The sequence below is a fragment of the Mugil cephalus genome, chromosome 2 (assembly GCF_022458985.1).
Source record: "Mugil cephalus isolate CIBA_MC_2020 chromosome 2, CIBA_Mcephalus_1.1, whole genome shotgun sequence".
Lineage (NCBI taxonomy): Eukaryota > Metazoa > Chordata > Actinopteri > Mugiliformes > Mugilidae > Mugil > Mugil cephalus.
This window is the reverse complement of record NC_061771.1, coordinates 28,018,432-28,040,896: the sequence shown is the minus strand read 5'-3', so window position 1 is coordinate 28,040,896 and position 22,465 is coordinate 28,018,432. Positions and strand designations below refer to the sequence as shown.

The 22,465-nt window shown below is 40.2% G+C and overlaps 2 protein-coding genes across 2 annotated transcripts in view; one reads left to right on the top strand and one right to left on the bottom strand.

Moving 5' to 3' along the window:
* Nucleotides 1-22,465, top strand: part of LOC125003708 (selection and upkeep of intraepithelial T-cells protein 6-like) — a 164,326-nt gene that overhangs the window by 56,121 nt on the left and 85,740 nt on the right. The window lies entirely within an intron of this gene.
* On the bottom strand, nucleotides 6,802-20,719 carry LOC125003501. Its single transcript, XM_047577469.1, has 4 exons — nucleotides 20,646-20,719; nucleotides 19,543-19,899; nucleotides 6,917-7,138; nucleotides 6,802-6,806 (listed from the first exon to the last, which is right to left on the bottom strand). The coding sequence occupies exons 1-4, from the start codon at nucleotides 20,698-20,700 to the stop codon at nucleotides 6,802-6,804; spliced, it is 639 nt and encodes a 212-aa protein (XP_047433425.1). The 5' UTR covers nucleotides 20,701-20,719.

Below are 22,465 nucleotides of genomic sequence, written 5' to 3'. Positions count from 1 at the left end.
GTGAGGGTCTCTGGTCTGGAGGGCTGAATATCTGACCTGTGGAGCTCCATAAACTACATCTGCCCCAGTCTTCATGGCCTCCTCCAGTTGTCCGCTCCTACCAGATGAACAATTCACCAACCGGCCCATGATTCCTGTTATACTCACAAACTGTCACATAAGATCATCAGCTATGTGTTATATCATTAGATTCTATGTGTTTCCTTCAGCTTGATATATGTATTATTTTCTTGAATTGAATTGAACAGAACCATCATCAGCTTCACCTTCATCCAGAACTCACCTGCAACCAGACGTGTCAATCATACAGCCCACAGGCCAAAAACCCTCCACGGTGTCTAATCAGGCCCAGAGCATGAATTGAAAAGCTTAATTTTTTTATTTCTTTTTTTTTTTTAAATCTCATTACCTTAAAGTCCAACTATTATAGTCCACTTTATTCATTTATTTTATCAGTGGTTTAACTGTCAGGAGGTTGGGGTGAGTGAGGGTGCATTTCAGGGGGGGGGGGGGGGGGGGGGGGGGGCAGTCCGTTGATCATCCTGAGGAAAGACGCTTCTTGGACGTGGCTTCATGGACGCAGTGCTGCTTCCAACAACCAGGGAAGTGGACCACAGATGATCTTGCTAGCTGTCTTCACAGTTCTGTTCAACTGCTTTTTATTTACATTTTCGCAGCAGTTGCCAAACCAGGAGGTGAAACTGTAGGTGAGGATGTTTTCCACAGTACCTCTGTAGGATTGGGATGAAATATGAGGTGGGGAGGATGGTTTTCCTGAGTCTGTGGAGGGTGATGTCAGGTCATCAGCAATGTGGACACTGAGGTATTTCACACTACTGGTCCTCTCTACAGCAAGTCCATCAATCATTAGGGGTGCATGTTGTTGTTTGCAAGGTTCCCTTCTTCTGCTGAAGGTGTGACAGTGAGAGGTGGAGCCTTGTGGAAGTTGCATCTTATGCAGCTCTGTGGGCTCTGTATGAGTACTGTAGTGGATCTAGATCTACAGGGAGACATTTCTTTATGTGTTGCATTACCAGACGTTGAAAGCATTTCATCATAGGTGTGAGAGCCACAGGGTGAAAATCAGAGAGGTCTGTAGGGGTTTTCTGTACAGGTATGATGGTGGTGATCTTAAGGCAGGTTGGCATCACTGCTGGAGGAAGATGATAAAAAGTCTGTGAACACCTCCTTCAGTTGTTCAGTCCAGTCTTTAGGACACGTCCTCTGATGTTATCAGGTCCTGTAGCCTTAAGTGTCACAGAACCATCCAGGAATCTTCAAATACTGATAAACTTTCGCCCTCTGCTGCAGGGAGAGGGAATTGCAACCATGTCCAAACTAGTGATATTTTGAACTCTACTGTTTGGTGATATGTTATATTGGCTTTTTTTTTTATTTTATTTTTTTGTGTGTGTGTGTGTGAGGGGATTATTCAGCTGCAATTTAGTCATCACCTGTTTCTTGTCAGGTGCTGTGGTCCCCTCTATGTTGAATCCAATGACAACGCATCCTCTTATTCACAAAATTAAAATACCATCCATGATTCCAAACCTGACAGACGACATATTTTCCTGAAAACCGAACATTGCTTCACATTATCCACTGATTCAATAGAAACAAAGTAATTAGCATCAGGACCACTGGAGGCAGCATACTGATAATTATTATGGTTGTGAAATTCGTTAGAAATTGAGATCTTGTAAAGAGAAGTCAGACATTTATTACATGTACAATCACACACTGGTCGTCTGTCTTTTAATCATCTGATCAATGACATAAAAACAGTAACATCAAACATAAATCATATGAGAGATGGAGTCATGACATCATGACATGACTGTAATAACACCTACTCTGTTCAGTCGTCTCATTTGTCTGTAATCTCCCTGTAATCAAGAGAGAATTTAGCTTTAAGTTTTTAAATAATTCCATGATTATTGTTTTGCATATTAAGTCAAATATGTCAGTAATTAACATACACAGTCATGTTGTGTTGTGACAGAGTGTGATCTCACTGTTTGTGTTGTTTTCTCTTCTTGTCAAGTTAAACTGAGGAGTTTTAATCAGTACAATGAACATTTCATGTGGAACAGTTTATGTCAGACTCTACTTTTATGAAGGGATGGATGATCGAGGTTTAGTTTAAAGCTTCAAAAAGTGGTTCATTGCTCAGGTTTATAGTGACATCGTGTTCGAGTAGGACATCTAGTGGTCAATAATATGAAGTGTAATCTAGACAGAAGAGAAATTCACACGTGACACTTATTGGTTCATGAATCGTTTGGGATTTGATTCACCATTCAAATCACTGTTTGACTACACTACACGATTGTGTGGCTTTAAGATGACACAGTAAAACATGAAATAAACATCATGTCGTATTTCATATTTAACGTGTCTAATTGTAGTTGGCTAAAGCCTTAAAGTTATGTAATTTTGTTTCATTTTATTGTGCCAATAGCATTTCTGTCAGAGAGATATTCAAAAATGAGCAATGGTGGTAGATTGTCTCTTTTTAATACCACAAGACTTTTTTTCTAATACATTGTGAGTGTTTCAGTTTTGCCAGAAGGAGGCAGTGTGGAGCTTTGCTTCATTCATTCAGTCTAGAATTCAAAGGCCTAGTTCCATCATATCTGAAAGCCTTCATACCTCCATATTCTCCCAACAGATCACTACGATCTCTAAGTGCACGTCTACTTGTGGTTCCTAGAGTTTCTAAAAGTAGAATGAGAGGTAGAGCCTTCAGCTATCAGGCTCCTCTCCTGTGGAACCAGCTCCCAGTTTGGGTTCTGGAGGCAGACACCGTCTCTACTTTTAAGGTCAGGCTTCAGACTTTCCTTTTTGACAAAGCTTATAGTTAGTGCTGGACTTAACCATCCCTTAGTTATGCTGCTATAGGCCTAGGCTGCAGGGGGACGATGCACTGAGGACATGTCCTCTCCTCTCTCTTCTCTGGCTCCTGTCCTCTAATATTTAGGATTTATTTTCCATCTCTTATAATTTATTTTCTATTACTAACGACTGTGTCTCACTCTCTCCCTTCCCCTCCATCTTCTTGTGAGGGTCTCTGGTCTGCAGTGCTGAATATCTGACCTGTGGAGTGAGAAATATTATTACATCTCAAATTCTTTAGAAATTGAGATTTTGTAAAGAGAAGTCAGACATTTATCACATTTACAATCACACACTGGTCGTCTGTCTTTTACTCATCTGATTAATATCATCAACCTCGAATATGAAGCAAGTTCCTCAATGAACTTTCTTTAAAGTTTATCTAAAATGCCCTGTGGAGGATTAATATAATAATCTGAAATCATACGAGAGATGGAGTTATGACATCCTCTTCTGTTCTGGGCTTCACTGTAATAATTTCCCCTGTGTTCAGGTCTGCTATTAATGATGGTGAAAATCTGTCCTGAAGCTTTTGGTGAGTCTTCATGTCAGCTCAAAGCCATACAACCATGTAGTGTAGCTGAACAGTAACGTGCATGGCGAATTAAATCCTAAACGATTCATAAACCAATAAGTGATATGTGTGAATCTTAACCTCTCGATTACACTTCATTCTTTTGACCACTAGATGTCCTACTCGACCACGGTATCACTGAAGCCTTGGGTAATTAACCATTTTTTGAAGCTTCAAACTAAACCTCAATCATCCATCCCTACATAAAAGTTCAAACAGGCTGCTGTATGGTGGATCAATGACCCGCTGCCAACTAGGACACACCTTTAAGGATAGGTAAGAGCTCATAATAGAATGATATGGGACGTGGTTATAATTACTTAATACACAGAGTGGATAGTTATATCATGATAATGAGAAATTGTGAAGAAAGACAACATCAGAACAAAACATTATGTTTATTAAGGAATCTTTGTTATCATAAAACTGTTTATTTACAGCTGAAATCCACAACTTCTTGCATATTGTCGCCCTCTGCTGCAGTGAGAGGGAACTGCAACGATGTCGACACCACAGGTTTGAGTTTGAGCTTTCTGTTCAACATGTTTATTTTGAAGAATTTATCTTTCTCTCTCTCTGAATTACTCAGAACCTAAATAAATAATATACACAGACCAGGCATAACATCATGACCCCTTATAGGTGAAGTAAATAACACAGATCATCTCTCTTGATCATGGCACCTGTTAGTGGGTGGGTGAACATTTAGTCCTCAAAGTTAGAAGCAGAACAAATGGGCAAATATGAGGATTTCAGTGAGTTTAACGAGGGACAAATTGTGATGGCTAGACTAAGGGTTTGAGTTTGCTGTGATGACATGGCCTCTAAATTCCCAGGTGAGTATCTGTGGGTTGTGCTGAACAAACTAGTCTGATCTATGGATTCTCCACCATGCAACACAGAAAGAGCTGAACCTGGACTCAAACCTGGACCCAGACCTTCTCGCGTGGAGGCATCAGTGTTAACCACCACACCTATGTGCCATCTTAGAATAACTTCTACTTTGAAATAGAAGAGTCATGTCTGAGGTTTTGTTGCATCTGTAAAAAGAAGATATTTCTCAGTACTCTCACTCTTCACTTGTTTTAACCATGTGCTGTATTTATTTATTTTATTATCAGGACTTAACATTAAAATTCTAAGATGTTTACACTGATGTAATGACTTCCTGGATTTGTTCTGTGGTACAGTTCACATCTACAGTTCAGTCTATGGTTAATAATCAGTTGCTGTTCACAGTGCTCTGATCCTCTCTCACCTCTATAGCCTCACAGGTTTTATTTGGTCCAGTGCCCCACAGCTGTAGAGTTTCTTCTTCCTGATGGAATCCAAGAAATAAGAGACGGATTATGAATAACAAATTTTAAAGTAAAGGACTGAATTGTAAATAAAATAAAAAAAAAAAGAAACAGGACTTACCTCATACACGAATCAAAAGGAAGAAGAGAAATCAGCACCAGCCACCACCAAAGTTAATCTGATGACATTCAGGTTTTACTGGTAATTTCCTACAAATGGACAAATTACTGACATGAAGGTCTTTGTGTCTCAGTAATAGAGTTGGTTTGTTTGTTTAGTTTGATCGGAGGAAAAAACAGTCCAGTCTATAAAAAATCCTGTAGGAAGATGTGCAGGTAAAATGATATTTTCATCTTTATTTACCTACTACAACAAAATCAGTATGTAAGGTGGGTTATGACATCCTCTTCTGTTTTCTGGGCTTCACAGTAATAACTCCCTCTGTGTTATAGTCTGAAGTCAGTGATGGTGAAGATCTGTCCTGAAGCTTTTGGTGAGTCTTCATTCTCCTTGTACAGGTGTAGTTAGCTGCTGGGGTTAGCATCACTGCTACAGGTCAGAGTCCCTTGAACTACCCCTCCATATCTCACCAGATGGAACTCGCTGATACAGAGGAAGCTTTTGGGAGGATCTTGGAGGAGAATATAGAGTAGAAACAGTCAGTCATTTTTTAGCTGTACTGAAAGATCACAGTAATGAACTCCACTGTATCATCTTTAACTTTTTAATCAAGCTGACAACAGATCTGCTGTTGTTTACTTACACTGGACGTCTTATGAATACAGACACAGTAGTCTGGTTGATCCTCAGACTTGCAGTAGTAGATCCTCTGTCCCAGAGCTGATGGAGGTGAATGATAAATTACCTCTACGGTACCAGAGGAGTGGTTGGTTTCCTTTTGTCCCAGGTGTAGTTAGACTGCTGGGTTTAGCATCATTCCTACAGGTCACAGTCACTGAACTACCCTCCACTATCTCACCAGAGCGACTCACTGATACAGGTGATAAGGCTTTGAAGGACCTGGAGATTGATGGAGTTATTATAGGGTTGTTTGGTTGTACGTGAAGTTTCTGAAGGTTTTTCTGTCAGTTTAAAGGAACTGAAAACCACTTTTAAAGCAAAACATGATGTTATCTTGATGAGTTACATCGCGCAGTTTGTGCAAGTTTACTTCATTTCTAGAAATATGTCAGATCAGTGTCTCTCTGAAGTAAAACACCAACTAAAACCCCTGTCCGTATTGATACAGTGTCTAGTAGAGGTATGACAGCCAGAGTGAAGTAACTCACAGATTGAAGTGAGAGCGGTAATCCTCATGTCCACTGAATGCACAGGAGACTGTGTTCCATGAGAAAAGTTGTCTGTCAAAGTTGATGTTTGCTGTGTCCTGATTCTCTGTTGGTTCTTGAACCAGAGTAAAGACGACCAGCTGGACTGCATGCTGCTGAGGACACTTGAGCTCTGCCTCAGTTTGAGGAACTGATGGACTGATTTTATTCTGGCACCTGCACTCTGCAGGCTGCCACATTGAACAACACAACAGTCAATGTCACATCTATTTAAATACACATATGCACAGATACATCTCACCTACACAGTTAGAGTTCATCAGTACCTGTGACAGTCTGAGTTGTTCAGGTAAACACTTCTCCATTCAAACCCCTGTTGTCTTGAATTTGTAGTGATACTCAGATGAATCCACTCTCTTGTCTGGTTAGTGATTCTCAGTGTGGGATCTTCTGTCTCTGGGTTCAAGGACCTGAACACGACCTGATTTCTGGGAGTCTTTTACTCAGGTCCTCAGGCTGGGAGGGGATTCATCCACTTGACGACTACGGATCAGGATTCTGAACCAGAACTTGGGAAACTATCAGAATAATAATATGAAGTATGTGGAGGAAATGTCCACTGATGAACTTCGATGGCAAGATGCTTCTGTCAGTGTAAGTCACTTTGTAGCAGGGTTGATGAAGTGACACCTGAAAGAAGAAGAGGGGGGGGGTAGTAGAAATGATTTGAATAGCATTTAAATCCTAATCTGCAGAGTTCAAAGAAGAGAAGTGGAACAGAAAGTGTGGTTTCTGAAACATAGACACTGTGGTTGGTTCGTGATGACACTGAGTTAGTGGAAAACTGAAGTAAACTCACATTGTGGAGGAGAGGGAAACTTCTCAAATCCTTTAACAGCACAGGAAACACTGTCTCCCCATTCAAAGAATTGTTGAATTGAATAAGTGTTTTTGTTCATGTTCTCTCCATTCTTGTACCAGACGTAGGAACGAGCAAATAGACGACACCTGCTCCGACACTTCACGTCTGCCCAGCGAGGATACAATGTTGGATCTCTTGTCTTGGCCTCTACATGGAGAACTGAAGTGAACAGAGAAATATCATTTTAACTGTTGTCACCCATTAAATAAACACATTGATCAATAGTTCAGTAACAGTAATGACCATGTTTCAACATTTTGAACATATGTGGAGGAGAAATTCTTGCCTGAGACTGTCAGAGTGACTCCAGGTGAACCAGTATATTTCTCGTCCTGGTGGTTTGTTGTGAATCTGAACTTGGTACTCAGCGAGTCTCTCTCTCTAAGGTCTGAGATTCTCAGAGTGCACTTGTTTCTCATCACAGTGATACTGAACACGCCTGAAAATCTCATGCCTCTGTTCTCATCAGATCCACAGGTTACACCACTCTTCCATATTAGTAAATACCATACAGCCTTTTTCAACCACGGTGACGTTGCCAGTTTATTATGGATATTGGGTAGTGTAGCTGCAGATTATTTCCACTGTTGATCCTTCTACAGCAACAGATCTGGTAGAAGAGAAGTCACTCCTATGATCAGTCTGACCAAGTACACTGGAACACAGAGAATCATCAGAGACCACAATTACTGTTGTGCTTTAAAAGATGATTTCTAAAGTATGTGTACTGTGGAGCTGAGTTCAGGACGTCAACTGATGTAACTGAGAGGACATGAGAAAGGATGAATGAAGAGGACAATCGGAGCAGAGGACAAGTTTCAGAGAAAAAAGGAAGTGACCATAGAAATGAAAGTAGTTTTTGTTTTTTTCTTTGCTGCGTGAAGTGAAGGTGAACTACTTTCACACAGTATAACTTGTGTTTCTTTCATGATTAGTGATATGGTAATGATACATTTATAATATATACATGACAGGAGACATGTTGAATGGACTGAAGGTGATTTGAAGTTATATTAATGGACTTTATGTTTAATCAATAATAAATATTCTATAAAAACATTTTATTCAATGAATTATGCTTTACAAAACGACCTACAGATGACTAAATTCATTGAGATTGTGGAACATTTGATAATTATTGTGGTATCTTCATTGCTTGATAAAATCGACTGAAAACTTTTCCCTTTTAAAAAGGACTGAATGATGAACAGTTTAAAAGAACTATCATGTTTCAACTTCAATAATCAGCTCTGCAGTGAACAGAGATTTAAAACCAATAATTTCACAGAGTTTTACAGGTATTGCGTTTATGTCTGTGTCCATTGTAAACAGGAAGTATTTATTCACTACAACAAGCAGCTAAGCTTCAGTGAATGTGAAAACAGAAACTCAAAGTACCTGTTGAGGAGAGAAGGAAGAGACAAATCCAGCTTGTGCTACTTTAAACCTTCATCGTTGTGGTTCTCTCTGCTGTGTCTGCAGGTAAAAAACAAAATCAGTACTAAATAACATCATACGGTTACTAGTGTCTGAAGGCTGTGCAACATGGAATGTGCTCACAAGAAGGATGTTGAAGCTGAAGGCAGACTCTGTTCTATGTCCTGTCACTAGTGGTCAGACGTATTCGGTTAGTGTCAATGAGTCTGAGTTTTCGTTCTTCTAAAAATAATGTGTGAGAGTGAACAGTCATCTCATTTGTCAGTAATCTCCTGTAATCAAGAGAGATTTATCTTTAGTTTTTAAATAAATTCCTTGATTATTGTTTTGCATATAAGTCAAATATGTCAGTAATTAACATACACAGTCATGTTGTGTGGTGACAGAGTGTGATCTCACTGTTTGTGTTGTTTTCTCTTTCTTGTCATGTTAAACTGAGGACTTTTAATCGCTAAAGACATGGTTGGTGTATTACGAATGAACTTTCATGTGGAACTGTTTATGACGGATCTTACTTTTAGGTAGGGAGGATGATCAAGATTTAGTTTTGAAGCTTCAAAAAGTGGATCATTACTCAAGGCTTCTGTGACATCGATGTTCGAGTTGGACATCTAGTGCGTCAATATTATGAAGTGCAATCTAGACAGAAGAGAATTTTCACACGTGACACTTATTGGTTCATGAATCGTTTGGGATTTGATTCACCATTCACATTACGTTTGACTTCACTACATGATTGTGTGCTTTAAGATGACACAGTAAACATGAATAAACATCATGTGGTATTTTTATTTGACGTGTTCTAAATTGTAGTTTAAGCTTAAGTTATGTAATTTTGCTTCATGTTATTGTGCCAATAGTATTTCTTCAGTGAGATATTCAAAAATGAGCCATAATGGCCGATTGTTGTCTCTTTTTTAATACCAAAGACTTTTTTTTATGGATTACATTGTCTGTGTTTCAGTTTGCCAGAAGGAGCAGTGTGGGCTTTGCTTCATTCATTGGCCCATATAAAATCTAGTATTGAATTTAAGATACTCCTCCTTAATACAAGGTCCTGATAAGCCTTAGCTCCATCATTATCTGAAACACCTCATAGAACCATATTCTCCCAACAGATCACTACGTCTCTAAGTGCAGGTCTACTTGTGGTGTCCTAGAGTTTCTAAAGTCATTAGAAGGGGACGGTCGAGTTCAGCTATAAGGGGGGGCACTCCTTTCCTGTGGAACCGCTCCCAGTTTGGGGTTCTGGAGGCAGACACGTGTCTTACGTTTAAGGTCAGCTTCGACTTTCCTTTTTGACGGAAGCTTATAGTTAGTGCTGGACTTAACCATCCCTTAGTTATGCTGCTAAGGCCCGAGGCTGCAGGGGGGGATGCACTGAGGAATGTCCTCTCTCTCTCTTCTCTGGCTCATGCCCTCTAATATTTTATAATTTATTTTCGATCTCTTATAATTTATTTTTCTGTTACTATTCACTGTGTCTCACTCTCTCCCTTCCCCTCCCCTCCCCTCCCCTCCATTTGTTGTGAGGGTCTCTGGTCTGGTATTCTATTTTCTGTACTAGTGATGAATATCATGACCTGTGGAGTTCTAAGCTACATCTGCTGTCGTGGGCCTCATCAACCAGCAGTCTTCATGGTCTGGAGTGCTGTGTATCAGACCTGTGGAGCTCCTTAAAAACTACAGCTGCCCAGTCTTCATGGCCTCTCTCCAGGTGTCCACTTCGACCCTAGATTGAACAATTCACCAAACACTGCCCTTGATTCCTGTTATACTCACAAATGACACATACGATCATAAGCTATGGTTATATCATTAGTGATTATATGTGTTTCCTTCAGATTGAGTTTGTATCCTTTTTCTTGAATTGAATTGACAGAACCATCATCAGCTTCACCTTCAATCCAGCAAACTCACCTGCAAACCACAGGTGTCAATTCATTACAGCCCCACAGGCCAAAAACCATTCATGTGTCTAATCAGGCCCAGGAGCATGAATTGCAAACAGCTGTCTAATTTTTTTTTCTTTCTTTTTTTTTTTTTTGTTTTTTTTAAATCTCATTACTTAATGTCCAATATCATTGTCCACTTTTATTCATTTATTTTATCCAGTGGTTTAACTGTCAGGAGGTTGGGGTGAGTGAAGGGTGCATTTCAGGAGGTGGGGGCAGTCCGTTGATCATCCTGAGATAGACGCTCTTGGACGTGGGCTTCGATGGACGCTGTGCCTGCTTTCAACAACCAGGGAAGGGGTGACTCCGGATGATCTTGCTGGCTGTCTTCACAGTTCTGTTTCAACTGCTTTTTATTTACATTTTCGCAGATGGTTGCAAACAGGAGGTGAATTCTGTAGGTGAGATGCCTTCCACAGTACCTCTGGTAGGATTGGATGAAATACGAGGTGGGGAGGATGGTTTTCCTGAGTCTGTGGAGGGTGATGTGTGGTCATCAGCAATGTGGACACTGAGGTATTTCACAACTATGGTCTCTCTACAGAGAGCCATCAATCATTAGGGGTGCATGTTGTTGTTTGCAAGGTTCCTTCTTCTGCTTCAAGGTGAGACAGTGAGAGGATGGTCTCGGAGCATGGTGGATGTTGCATCTTCTGGAGCTCTGTGGGGCTATGTATGAGTACTGTAGTGGATCTAGATCTAGATCTTCCAGCATGTCATTTCTTATTGTGTTGTTTTAACAGGGTTGTTGAAAGCATTTCATCATAGGTGTGAGAGCCACAGGGTGAAAATCTGAGAGGTCTGTAGGGGTTTTTCTGTTCAGGTTTGTTGGTGGTGATCTTAAGGGCAGGTTGGGCACCATGCTGGAGGTAGTGATTAAAGGTACTGGTTATACAACTCTTCAGTTGTTCAGTCCAGTCTTTAGGACACGTCCTCAGATGTTATCAGTACTGCAGCCTTAAGTGTCACTAGGACCAGTCAGAAATCTTAACTACTAATTAAACTTTCTCCCTCTGCTGCCAGGGAGAGGTTAATTGCAACATTGTCCAAACTAGTTGATATTTTGAACTCTACTGTTAGGTGTTATGTTATAGTGGCTGTTTGTTTTTTTTATTTTTTTGTGTGGTGGGTGGGTGTGGGGTTTATTCTGCTTGCAATTTGTGGCGTCACCTGTTTATTGACAGTTTGCTGTGGTTCACTCTCGTCACTGGTACGACTTTTTGGTTGTGATTGGTTCTATGTTTCAATCATTGTCTTCACATTCCTCTTATTCACAAAATTAAAATACCACCCATGATACCAAACCCTAACAGACTCAATATTTTCCTGCAAACCGACAAAAAGTGCTTCACATTATCTCTTGATTCATAGAAAACTAAGTAATTAGCTTCAGGCACCACTGGAAGCAGCATACTGATAATTTATTATGGTTGTGAATTTTCGTGTAGAAAATGAGGATCTTGTAATGAGAAGTAGACATTTGATTACATGGACAATCACACCACTGGTCGTCCGGTCTTCTTAATCATCTGATCAATGACATAAAAACAGTAACATTCAAACATAAATCATATGGAGAGATGGTGGAAGTCATGGCAACTTGACATGTCTGTAATTAACCCCTACTGCTCGTTAAGCGCTGATATCAGTGATGATGAAGTCTGTCCTGACGCTGTTGTTGATTCTTCATTCATGTTCAGCTCGATCGAATGCAATTAAACCATGTAGTGTAGTTGAACAGTTATGAGCATGGTCGTATCAAATCCACAAATGATTCATGAACCAATAAGTGACATGTGTGAATTATATCTTAGATGCACTTCATGTTATTGACCACTAGTTGTCCTACTCAACTCACGGTGATCACTGAACCCTCGAGTAATGAACCATTTGTTTGGATGTTCAAACAAATCCCTTTATCTTCCATCTTAATGTAAAAGGCTAATCAGGCAGATCAATGACCCGCTGCTAAACCTGCAGTTTTAGACACACCTTTATGGATAGGTAATGGGATGGAATAGAATTATTATAGGCATGGTTAGTAATTACTTCATTTTGCAGGAGTGGAACGTTTTATCATTGTGTAATTAGTTAACAGAGAAAAACAAATTAGAACAAAACATTTTGTTCATGAAGTGGACTGTTTTAAAATCTTTATCATCATAAACTGTTTATTACAGCTTGAACCTCCTCAACTTCTTGCATATTGTAGCCCTCTGCTGCAGTAAAAGGGAACTGCTACGATGGCCAAACTAGACGGTTTGAGATCCGATCAACGTGTTTATTTTGAAGAATTCATCTTCTCTGCATCTGTATTACTCAAAATCCTATTTTACAAGGGCCAGGCCATAACATAACAAGACAAACATGTGATGGCTGGACAATTGGTGCAGCCATGGACACCCCTCTTAGAATCAGTATACCCTGATGGCTGGGAGTCTCTTTCATTAGGAGGTTCAATGGAGGTTATTGTCCATAAAGTGACTGGTAGGTTTCTTTGGTTAGCATTACATAAAGTAAAAGGTAGTACTCATTCATCTGGGCTTTAAGCCATCAATCACATGAGTACAGGACTTCTCAGTCTTGCAGTAGTAGGTCCCTCTGGTCTTCAGAACTGGATGGATGGAGGTTTTAAATGATAAATTGATTCCGATCCATAATTAGTGTTTGGTTCTCCTTGTTATAGTTATGTAGTTAGCATCACTGCATACAGTTGAGATTCACTGTATCTACCTCCACTTACTCATTAAGAGCCATTTTAGTATCATGCAGAATATGGGTTTCTTTAATGTTGAACTACATAAGTCTTGTTACACAATGCACTATTGAATACACAAAACATATTTTTCAAATGTATAGTTTGGTTAGATCAGGTAAACACCTCCCTGTATGCACACAAAAACAAAACCACAGTTAAAATGGTTCCACGTTCCAGTCTGATCCAGCCTTCAATGTGAACACTGTCTCGCCACGAGGTCAGACCCAGGATGCAAGAGACCTAGAGCTCAAAGCTAAAGATAACAAATCCTAGTTTATTACAACAACTAGAGCAGGAGAAACAAAAACAAAAATTCAAGAAGGTAAAAAACTACAGGGAGTTGAAAACTCCGGGAAGGAAATCACTGAGAAGAAAAAGACACCAGAAACTGAACAAATTCTCACAACAGGGAGGTTTCCCTCTCTAAACTTTCAGATCAAATGCTGCACAGACCAAGTAATGTGGAATTATCTTTGACTGGAGGCAAGTACCAGCAATCTTTTAAAAAAGAGCCATGATTGGTGATTGGCTGCAGCTGGAAGCAGGGTGGTCCCACCAGTCTCTGCCCAGGTGGGCCTATGAGCCTTATGAGGTGATAGGGAGTGGAGAACAAAAACAAAAGGGGGAGCACAGGAAAAGGCAGGAACCATGACAATATGGTTTCCAGTTGTTAGTCTGGTCACAAAGTAAACGTTATCAATGAAATGTTGCATGCTTTTAATCTTGGCCGTGTTCTGTCTGAATGAATGTCTTTTAATCTCACTCTGCAGAACCGTGATGTCTTCACACTCTGGGCTTTTTATCAACCTGCTGTACACCGGGTCCTCCAAGCTGCTGACCGGTTGTTCTAGGAAGTAAATGACAAAATTGGAAACAAGATCTTTGGAGTACTAATGAAAACTTAAAAACTCATGCAATATATTGAAATATCCTCCGATCAGTCAGAAACATGTTGACCACTGATGGAGTGAATAAAGATTGAGCATCTTGTAACAAGTCAGTGTTCTGCTGGGGAACTCTTGGACTGGGTATGGTCACAAGGCGTTGACCTGGGCCTCCAATTCACTAGTATCCCAAAGCTGATCCAAGTGCTTGTGGGGATGATCCAAAGAGGCCCCTGCCCGCCCCAACTAACAACACCCTTATTGCCCATGACACCACAGGACACCCTCAGAAGTTCCCATGTCCATTCTTGATGAATTACAACTGTTTGAAGGTGGTCTATATGTTATGCCTGATCGGTATGTAGTTGTAGTTAAAAAGTTTGGTCAGAATATAAAACAACAACAGCTTTCTCCCCTGTCGAAGAGCTGCTCCCGTGCGGGTGCTGGGGTCTGACTTGCCGGGGTAAACACAATCCTCTTCATATCTGCGCAAATCAGCGATGTGAAGTTGGAGTAGACTGGTTTTCCTGGGCTTGGTAGCAAGTGTACACTGGCATAGTGTATTTCATCAGTCTGTAGACACATGGACAAGAGAACATCATTTTAATTGCTTTGCTGAATCACAACATAATTAAACTCCAGAGTACTAAGGCCAGTAAATAAGATTTTTTTACTGCACAGTAGCATGAGGTCAGTAAAATGTCCAAGCCATGTCCAGCCAGGACTGCACGTGGACTTAACGTGGGTACACATGGAATAATGTGAAAGAAGGGAGGGTGGAAGGAATTTGGGGTTTCAGTGAATAATTACGTATTGGCATTGTACTGACTTGGTACTATTTATTTCTCACCTCTTCTCTGAGATGGGCTCTTTGTCTGTTTCAATCTCTGATCTTTGTTTCAAAAGTGCAACAGTCTTCTGATGAGAATAAATAAAAACATAAATACAAAATAAATGAAGTTAATATAACTTAAGTTTGGGAGACCACACCCCATATCATACTATTTCCCATGCTTACCTAGACAAGTGTGTCCTAAGATCACTATAGATCATATAAGATCACCTGATCACTATACTTTTTGGGGCCGTGCCTTTATCTTTGCCATGTTTTTCTTCACAGCTTGAACACCAGCATAGGCAGGATGTACATGCTTTCACAACTGAGGCAAAATCACTTAATATCTTTATCGAATATTCAAAATGGATTAATTTTTCAATAAATTCTTGCCCTTATATTTAAGGAGTAATGTTTAAGTTGGTGCAATTCACAGGGCACTGAATAACTTTGATAGCAACGTGGAGGCATCTGAACATTGTGTTTAAGAGTGTTAAGAAAAACAAGGATGTTTAGTTTACAGGTGCACAGCAAATATACCGTGTTGCAAAAAGAAAAGCGCTCACCTGTAGCAGAGTAGGAGAAAGAGTTTACGGCGATCAGCAGAACAGAAGCGAATGATAGAGCACTGGAAATTTTCATGAATCTAGAAAAACAAAAAAAACAGTGAAGGCAAACATGAATTCTTTGAAAAAATTAAAAGTTTTCTGATGTAAGGGACGTGGTGTTTTTCAGTGTAATATCAAAGTGAAGATAAGGGATTTAAGTATCTCACTGTTAAGTCACTGGTTTGTAACCTACTGACCCAAAAAAAGAGAGGGGACGCCAGGTGAATAAAGATGTTTGAAACATTTTACTGAAAACATGAAAACACAGTTAGTCGGTAGAACAACTGACCCCCTCCCTCTAGAGTGGCCGCATACATTTACGTAACACCAACATTTTTTTTTGTTTTTTGTTTTATCTGTCAACTCAAGTATGTAACCACATTTCTCTTTGCTTTCACTGTATAACAGTATTGTTGCTGTGTCATTGTCTTAACAATAAGGAGTCGCACTGAAATTATTCTCTCTAATTTAATTTTTAGGGAACCATCGAGCAGGACGACATCAGTGGCCATGTGTTTCCCAGCACAAGAACCATGATCGTATTAATTAAGTGCAGTCTATGGTCCTTGTGGGAGTTTGTCCAGGCAAACAAATGCCTGTTGAGCTCAGTTCTAATGTTGTCTAAAAGCCTGTTGCTGGGAGTTGTCCCATGTCCACACATTTTGTTCTCAGATCTCTCAATGGCTTTGCGTTTTTCTCTGCAGATATTGGTACATATTCCTGAGTTGAGTTCACCATGTCCAGGAATAGCCTCAATCCGCTCTTAACTTGTTTGGATCAGTTCTGATGCCCCATGAGCGTTGATAACTTGAACAGGATTTTTGGCTTCTTTGTACATTCACATTTCTCAGCACTCCATTCCCCCCAGTCTTTTAAGTCCTTTCTAAAGGTGAGCTCATGGATTGTCTGAGCAAGACCAGCACATCATCCATCTGCACCAGTTACTCCAAGCCCCAGTATTTTCATCCTCAGTTGGAAGTGTTGTGGTGCTGAAAGGATATCAAAGCATAAGCACTTGAGGCAGAACCATCATAATCACCATATAAGACTTTGTCAGACCTCTGCAATGGGGAGAAAGCTTTACATGCAACATACTCTGATCAGGGAGGGAATCTGTTATGTCTGCCTCTGTGTCTATCTTGAGTGTTTTGTGTTTTAGTTCTGTCACCCACCATAATCAGAGTTCTAGTGAGTTAACTGAGCACAAAAATGCAACCTCTTCCTTGTAATGACTTTTGGTGGCACTTCCAATTTCTCTACTGTTCTGTTCCTGCCACACTATGGTGTTATCACCTCTCACTGTTACAGTTTTCATCACGAGCAGGACATTGTTGTTTACTGTGCGCAGACGCTCACCTGCACCTCTTTCACACGCTTCCCTTGTCCGGCTGGATTGCACTTACACTTTATCTTTGTTCTTAGCATAGCTTTTCTACTGAAAACGAACATTTGTATTCGTGTCTAGAACTTGTTCCTTTGTCACTCTTTCACTCTGTTGTGCACAAGTAACGGCTCATTCCAGACTGTGGTTCTGCATTATTTGACAGCTCTCCGGATAGTTTTTTATCACGAAACTCCATCGACAAAAGTACCAGGCCCAGTGCTCCTTCACCTTAGGGCCATCCTCTGTTTCAAGTGTCAATTTTCGATGGTTGTGGAATCTGGTATCATTCATACTAGCTTCTTTCCGTACTAATCTACTTAACAGCTGACTCCAAACAGTTGGTTGCTCGCCAAAAAGTTGGAAGTTACTTCGTGCAATATCTGACAACACAGTTTTCCTTCTAATTCAAACACACTCCTGACACCACATGTTATGTCATTAGTTGTGACCTAATGACCCAAAATGAGAAGAGGCGACAGGGCGTTCAACAGCGAGGCCTTTGAAACTTTACTAAAACGTGCACATGTGTGTTAGTAGGTACAACATCTGACCCCCTCCACTGGTGCGGCAGTATATATTTCACTAACAAAAACACTTACTTGCTATGAAAGTCCGATGTAAGGTGGAGTTATGACGTCCTCTTCTGTTCTGTGGCTTCACAGTATAACTCCTCTGTGTTCAGGTCTGAATTCGTGATGGTGAGATCTGTCCTGAGCTTTTGTGTCGAGTACTTCATTCTCCTGTGTTCCAGGTGTAGGTAGCTGCTGGGTTAAGCATCACTGCTACAGGTCAGAGTCACTGGAACTACCCTCACTATTCTTACCAGATGGACATCATGTTCAGAGGGAAGTTTGGGAGGATCTGGAAGAGAATATACAGAGAAGCTACTCAGTCATTTTCAACTGTAATGGGAAATCACAGTCTTGAACTCCAACTGTTCATCTTCCAATTTTAAGTCCAGCTGACATCAGATCTGCTGATGTTTACTTACACTGGACGTCTATGATACAGACCAGTCTGTTGAATCCTCAGACTTGCAGTAGTAGATCCCTCTGTCCTACAGAGTGATGGAGGTGAAATGATAAATACCTCCTGGTCCCAGAGGAAGTGCTTGGTTACCTTTGTACCAGGTGTAGTTAGCTGCTGGGTTAGCAACACTGCTACAGGTCAGAGTCACTGAACTACCCTCCACTATCTCACCAGATGGACTCACTGACACAGAGGGAAGCTTTGAAGAATCTGGAGATAGATGGAGATGATTATGTTGTTATGGTGTGATGCTTCTGAAGTTTCTGAAGCTGATCAACGTCAGTTAAAGGGAAACTGAAACCCTTTAAAGCAAACTTCGATATAATCTTAACAGTTAGATTTTGCGAGTTTGTGCAACATTACTTCTCTAAGAGATATATTAAAGATGATGTGTCTGAAGTAAATCCCCAAATAATGTCCAGTATGAACAGTGTATAGTAGAGGCTTATGACAGCCCAGAGTGAAGTAAACTCACTGACTGAAGGAGAGCGGTAATCCTCATGTCCACTGAAAGCACAGGAGACGGTGTTCTGTCTCCAGGAGAAAAGGTGTCAGTCAAAGTACGAAGTTTGCTGTGTCCTGATTCTCTGTTGGTTCTTGAACAGACCGTTAAAGACGACCCCCCACCTGGAGCTGCAGCGCTGAGACACTTGAGCTCTGCCTCAGTTTGAGACTGATGGACTGATATTATTCTGGTCACCTGCACCTTGCAGGGAAAAAGCTGCACATGACAACACAAACAGTAATGTCCCATCTGTTTAAATACACAATGCACAGGATACATCCACTTACACAGTTCAGAGTTCATCGTACTGTGAACAGTCAGAGTTGTTCCAGGTTAAAAACTTCTCCATTCAACGTTGTGTCTTGAATTTGAAGTGATACTTCAGATTGAATCACTCTTTCAGGTTAGTGATTCTCAGAGTGGATCTTCCTTCTCTGGTTCATGGACCTGAACACGGACCTGAATACTGGGAGTCTTATCAGGTCCTCAGGCTGTGAGGGATTCATCCACTGACGACTACGATCAGGGGATCTGAACCAGAACTTTGACTCAACATAATTATAATGACTGTATGTGGAGGAAATGTCCACTGATGAACCTTTGATGGCACAAATGCTTCTGTCAGTGTAAGTCACTTTTTTACACGTTTGATGAAGGACACCTGAAAGAAGAAGAAGAAGAAATGATTTGAATAGCATTTAAACCTAACCCTGCAGAGATCAAAGAAGAGAAGAGGAAGAGGAAGTGTGGTTTTCTGAAACACAGACACTGATGGTTGGTTCAGAGATGACACTGAGTTAGTGGAAGACTGAAGTAAACTCACATTCTGGAGGAGAGGGAAACTTCTCAGATCCTTTAACCGCACAGGAAACACTCTCTCCCCATTCAAAGAATTGTTGAATTGAATAAGTGTCTTTGTTCATGTTTTCTCCATTCTTGTACCAGACGTAGGAACGAGCAGATAGACGACACCTGCTCCGACACTTCACCACTGCCCAGCGAGGATGCGATATCGGATATGTTCTCTTAACCTCTACATGGAGAACTGAAGTGAACAGAGAAATATCATTTTAACTGTTGTCAACCATTGAATACACACATTCATCAATAGTTCAGTAACAGTAATGACATGTTTCACATGTGACATATGTGGAGGAGAAATTCTTACCTGAGACAGTCAGAGTGACTCCAGGTGAACCAGTATATTTCCCTCCTGGTTGGTTTGTTGTGAATCTGAACTTGTACTCAGCTGAGTCTCTCTCTCTAAGGTCTGAGATTCTCAGAGTGCACTTGTTCTCATCACAGTGATACTGAACACGACCTGAAAACTCTGCGTCTGTCATCAGATCCACAGGTTCACCACCTTCCATTTTAGTAAACCATACAGCTTTTTCAACCACAGTGATGTTGTCATTTATTCTGGATGGGTACGTGTAGCTGCAGCTTATTTCCACTGTTGATCCTTCTACAGCACAGATCTGAGTAGAAGAGTAAGTCACTCCATGATCAGTCTGACCAAGTACCACTGGAACACAGAGAACATCAGAGACCACAATTAACTGCTGTGCTTTAAAAAGATGATTTCTACAGTTAATGTGTACGTGTGCTGAGGCAGGACGTCACACTCTCTGAGGATGCAGTGAAGGAACAGTGAGGATTTAACATGAGAGACATGAGACAGATGAACTGAAGAGGACAAACGGAAGAGGACAAGTTCAGAGAAAACGGAAGTGACATAGAAATGAAAGTAGTTTTTGTTTTTTTACATTGCTGCGTGAAGTGCAGTGTGAACTCCTTTCACACAGTATAACTTGTGTTTCTTTCATGATAAATGATAATTGTAATGATACATTTATAATATATACATGACAGAGACATGTTGAATGACTGAAGGTGATTTGAAGTTATATAAATGACTTCATGATCAATAATAAATATTCTATAAAACATTTTAATCAATGAATTATCTTTACAAAACGACACAGTGACTAAATTCATTGAGATTGTGGAACATTTGATAAATATGAGTTGGTATCTTCACTGCTTGATCAATGACTGAAACGTTTCAACTTTAAATAAGCTGAATGATGAACGTTAAAGAATCTCCTATTTAACTCAATAATCAGCTCTGCAGTAACAGAAATCAAACCAATATTTCACAGAGTTTAACAGCCTGGTTTATGTCTGTGTTCATTCTAACAGGAAGTATTTATTCACTACAACAAGCAGCTACAGCTTCAGTGAAATGTGAAAAACAGAAACTCAAAGTACCTGATGAGGAGAGAAGGAAGACGACAAATCCAGCTTCTGCTACTTTAAACCTCATGTTGGTGGCTCCTCTCTCTGCTGTGTCAGCAGGTGCAACACATCAGCTGCTAAATAACATCCACTACGGTTACCTAGTGTCTGAACGGAGCAACATGAATGTGCTCACAAAGAAGGATGTGGTCTGAAGGCAGACTCTGCTCTTTGTCCTGTCGCTGTGGTGAAGAAGTGTCAATGATTCAAGAGTTTCCTTCTTCTAAATGTAATGTGTGAGAGTGAACAGTCGTCTCATTTGTCAGTCATCTCCCTGTAATCAAGAGAGCATTTAGCTTTAAGTTTTTAAATAATTCCATGATTATTGTTTTGCATATTAAGTCAAATATGTCAGTAATTAACATACACAGTCATGTTGTGTTGTGACAGTGTGTGATCTCACTGTTTGTGTTGTTTTCTCTTCTTGTCAAGTTAAACTGAGGAGTTTTAATCAGTAAAGACATGGTTGGTTGTGTTATGATGAACATTTCATGTGGAACAGTTTATGATAGACTCTACTTTTATGTAGGGATGGATGATCGAGGTTTAGTTTGAAGCTTCAAAAAGTGGTTCATTGCTCAGGTTTCAGTGACATCGTGTTCGAGTAGGACATCTAGTGGTCAATAATATGAAGTGCAATCTAGACAAGAGAAATTCACATGTGACACTTATTGGTTCATGAATCGTTTGGGATTTGATTCACCATTCACATTACTGTTTGACTACACTTCACGATTGTGTGGCTTTAAGATGACACAGTAAAACATGAAATAAACATCATGTCATATTTCATATTTAACGTGTCTAATTGTAGTTAAAGCCTTAAAGTTATGTAATTTTGTTTCATTTTATTGTGCCAATAGCATTTCTGTCAGAGAGATATTCAAAAATCAGCAATGATGGTAGATTGTCTCTTTTTAATACCACAAGACTTTTTTTCTAATACATTGTGAGTGTTTCAGTTTTGCCAGAAGGAGGCAGTGTGGAGCTTTGCTTCATTCATTCAGTCTAGAATTCAAAGGCCTAGTTCCATCATATCTGAAAGCCTTCATACCTCCATATTCTTCCATCAGATAACTACGATCTCTAAGTGCAGGTCTACTTGTGGTTCCTACAGTTACTAAAAGTAGAATGGGAGATAGAGCCTTCAGCTATCAGACTCCTCTCCTGTGGAACCAGCTCCCAGTTTGGGTTCAGGAGGCAGACACCATCTCTACTTTTAAGGTCAGGCTTCAGACTTTCCTTTTTGACAAAGCTTATAGTTAGTGCTGGACTTAACCATCCCTTAGTTATGCTGCTATAGGCCTAGGCTGCAGGGGGACGATGCACTGAGGACATGTCCTCTCCTCTCTCTTCTCTGGCTCCTGCCCTCTAATATTTATGATTTATTTTCCATCTCTTATAATTTATTTTCTATTACTAACCACTGTGTCTCACTCTCTCCCTTCCCCTCCCCTCCCCCTCCATCTTCTTGTGAGGGTCTCTGGTCTGCAGTGCTGAATATCTGACCAGTGGAGTAAGAAATATTAGGGTTGTGAAATTCTTTAGAAATTGAGATTTTGTAAAGAGAAGTCAGACATTTATCACATTTACAATCACACACTGGTCGTCTGTCTTTTACTCATCTGATTAATATCATCAACCTCGAATATGAAGCAAGTTCCTCAATGAACTTTCTTTAAAGTTTATCTAAAATGCCCTGTGGAGGATTAATATAATAATCTGAAATCATACGAGAGATGGAGTTATGACATCATCTTCTGTTCTGGGCTTCACTGTAATAATTCCCATTG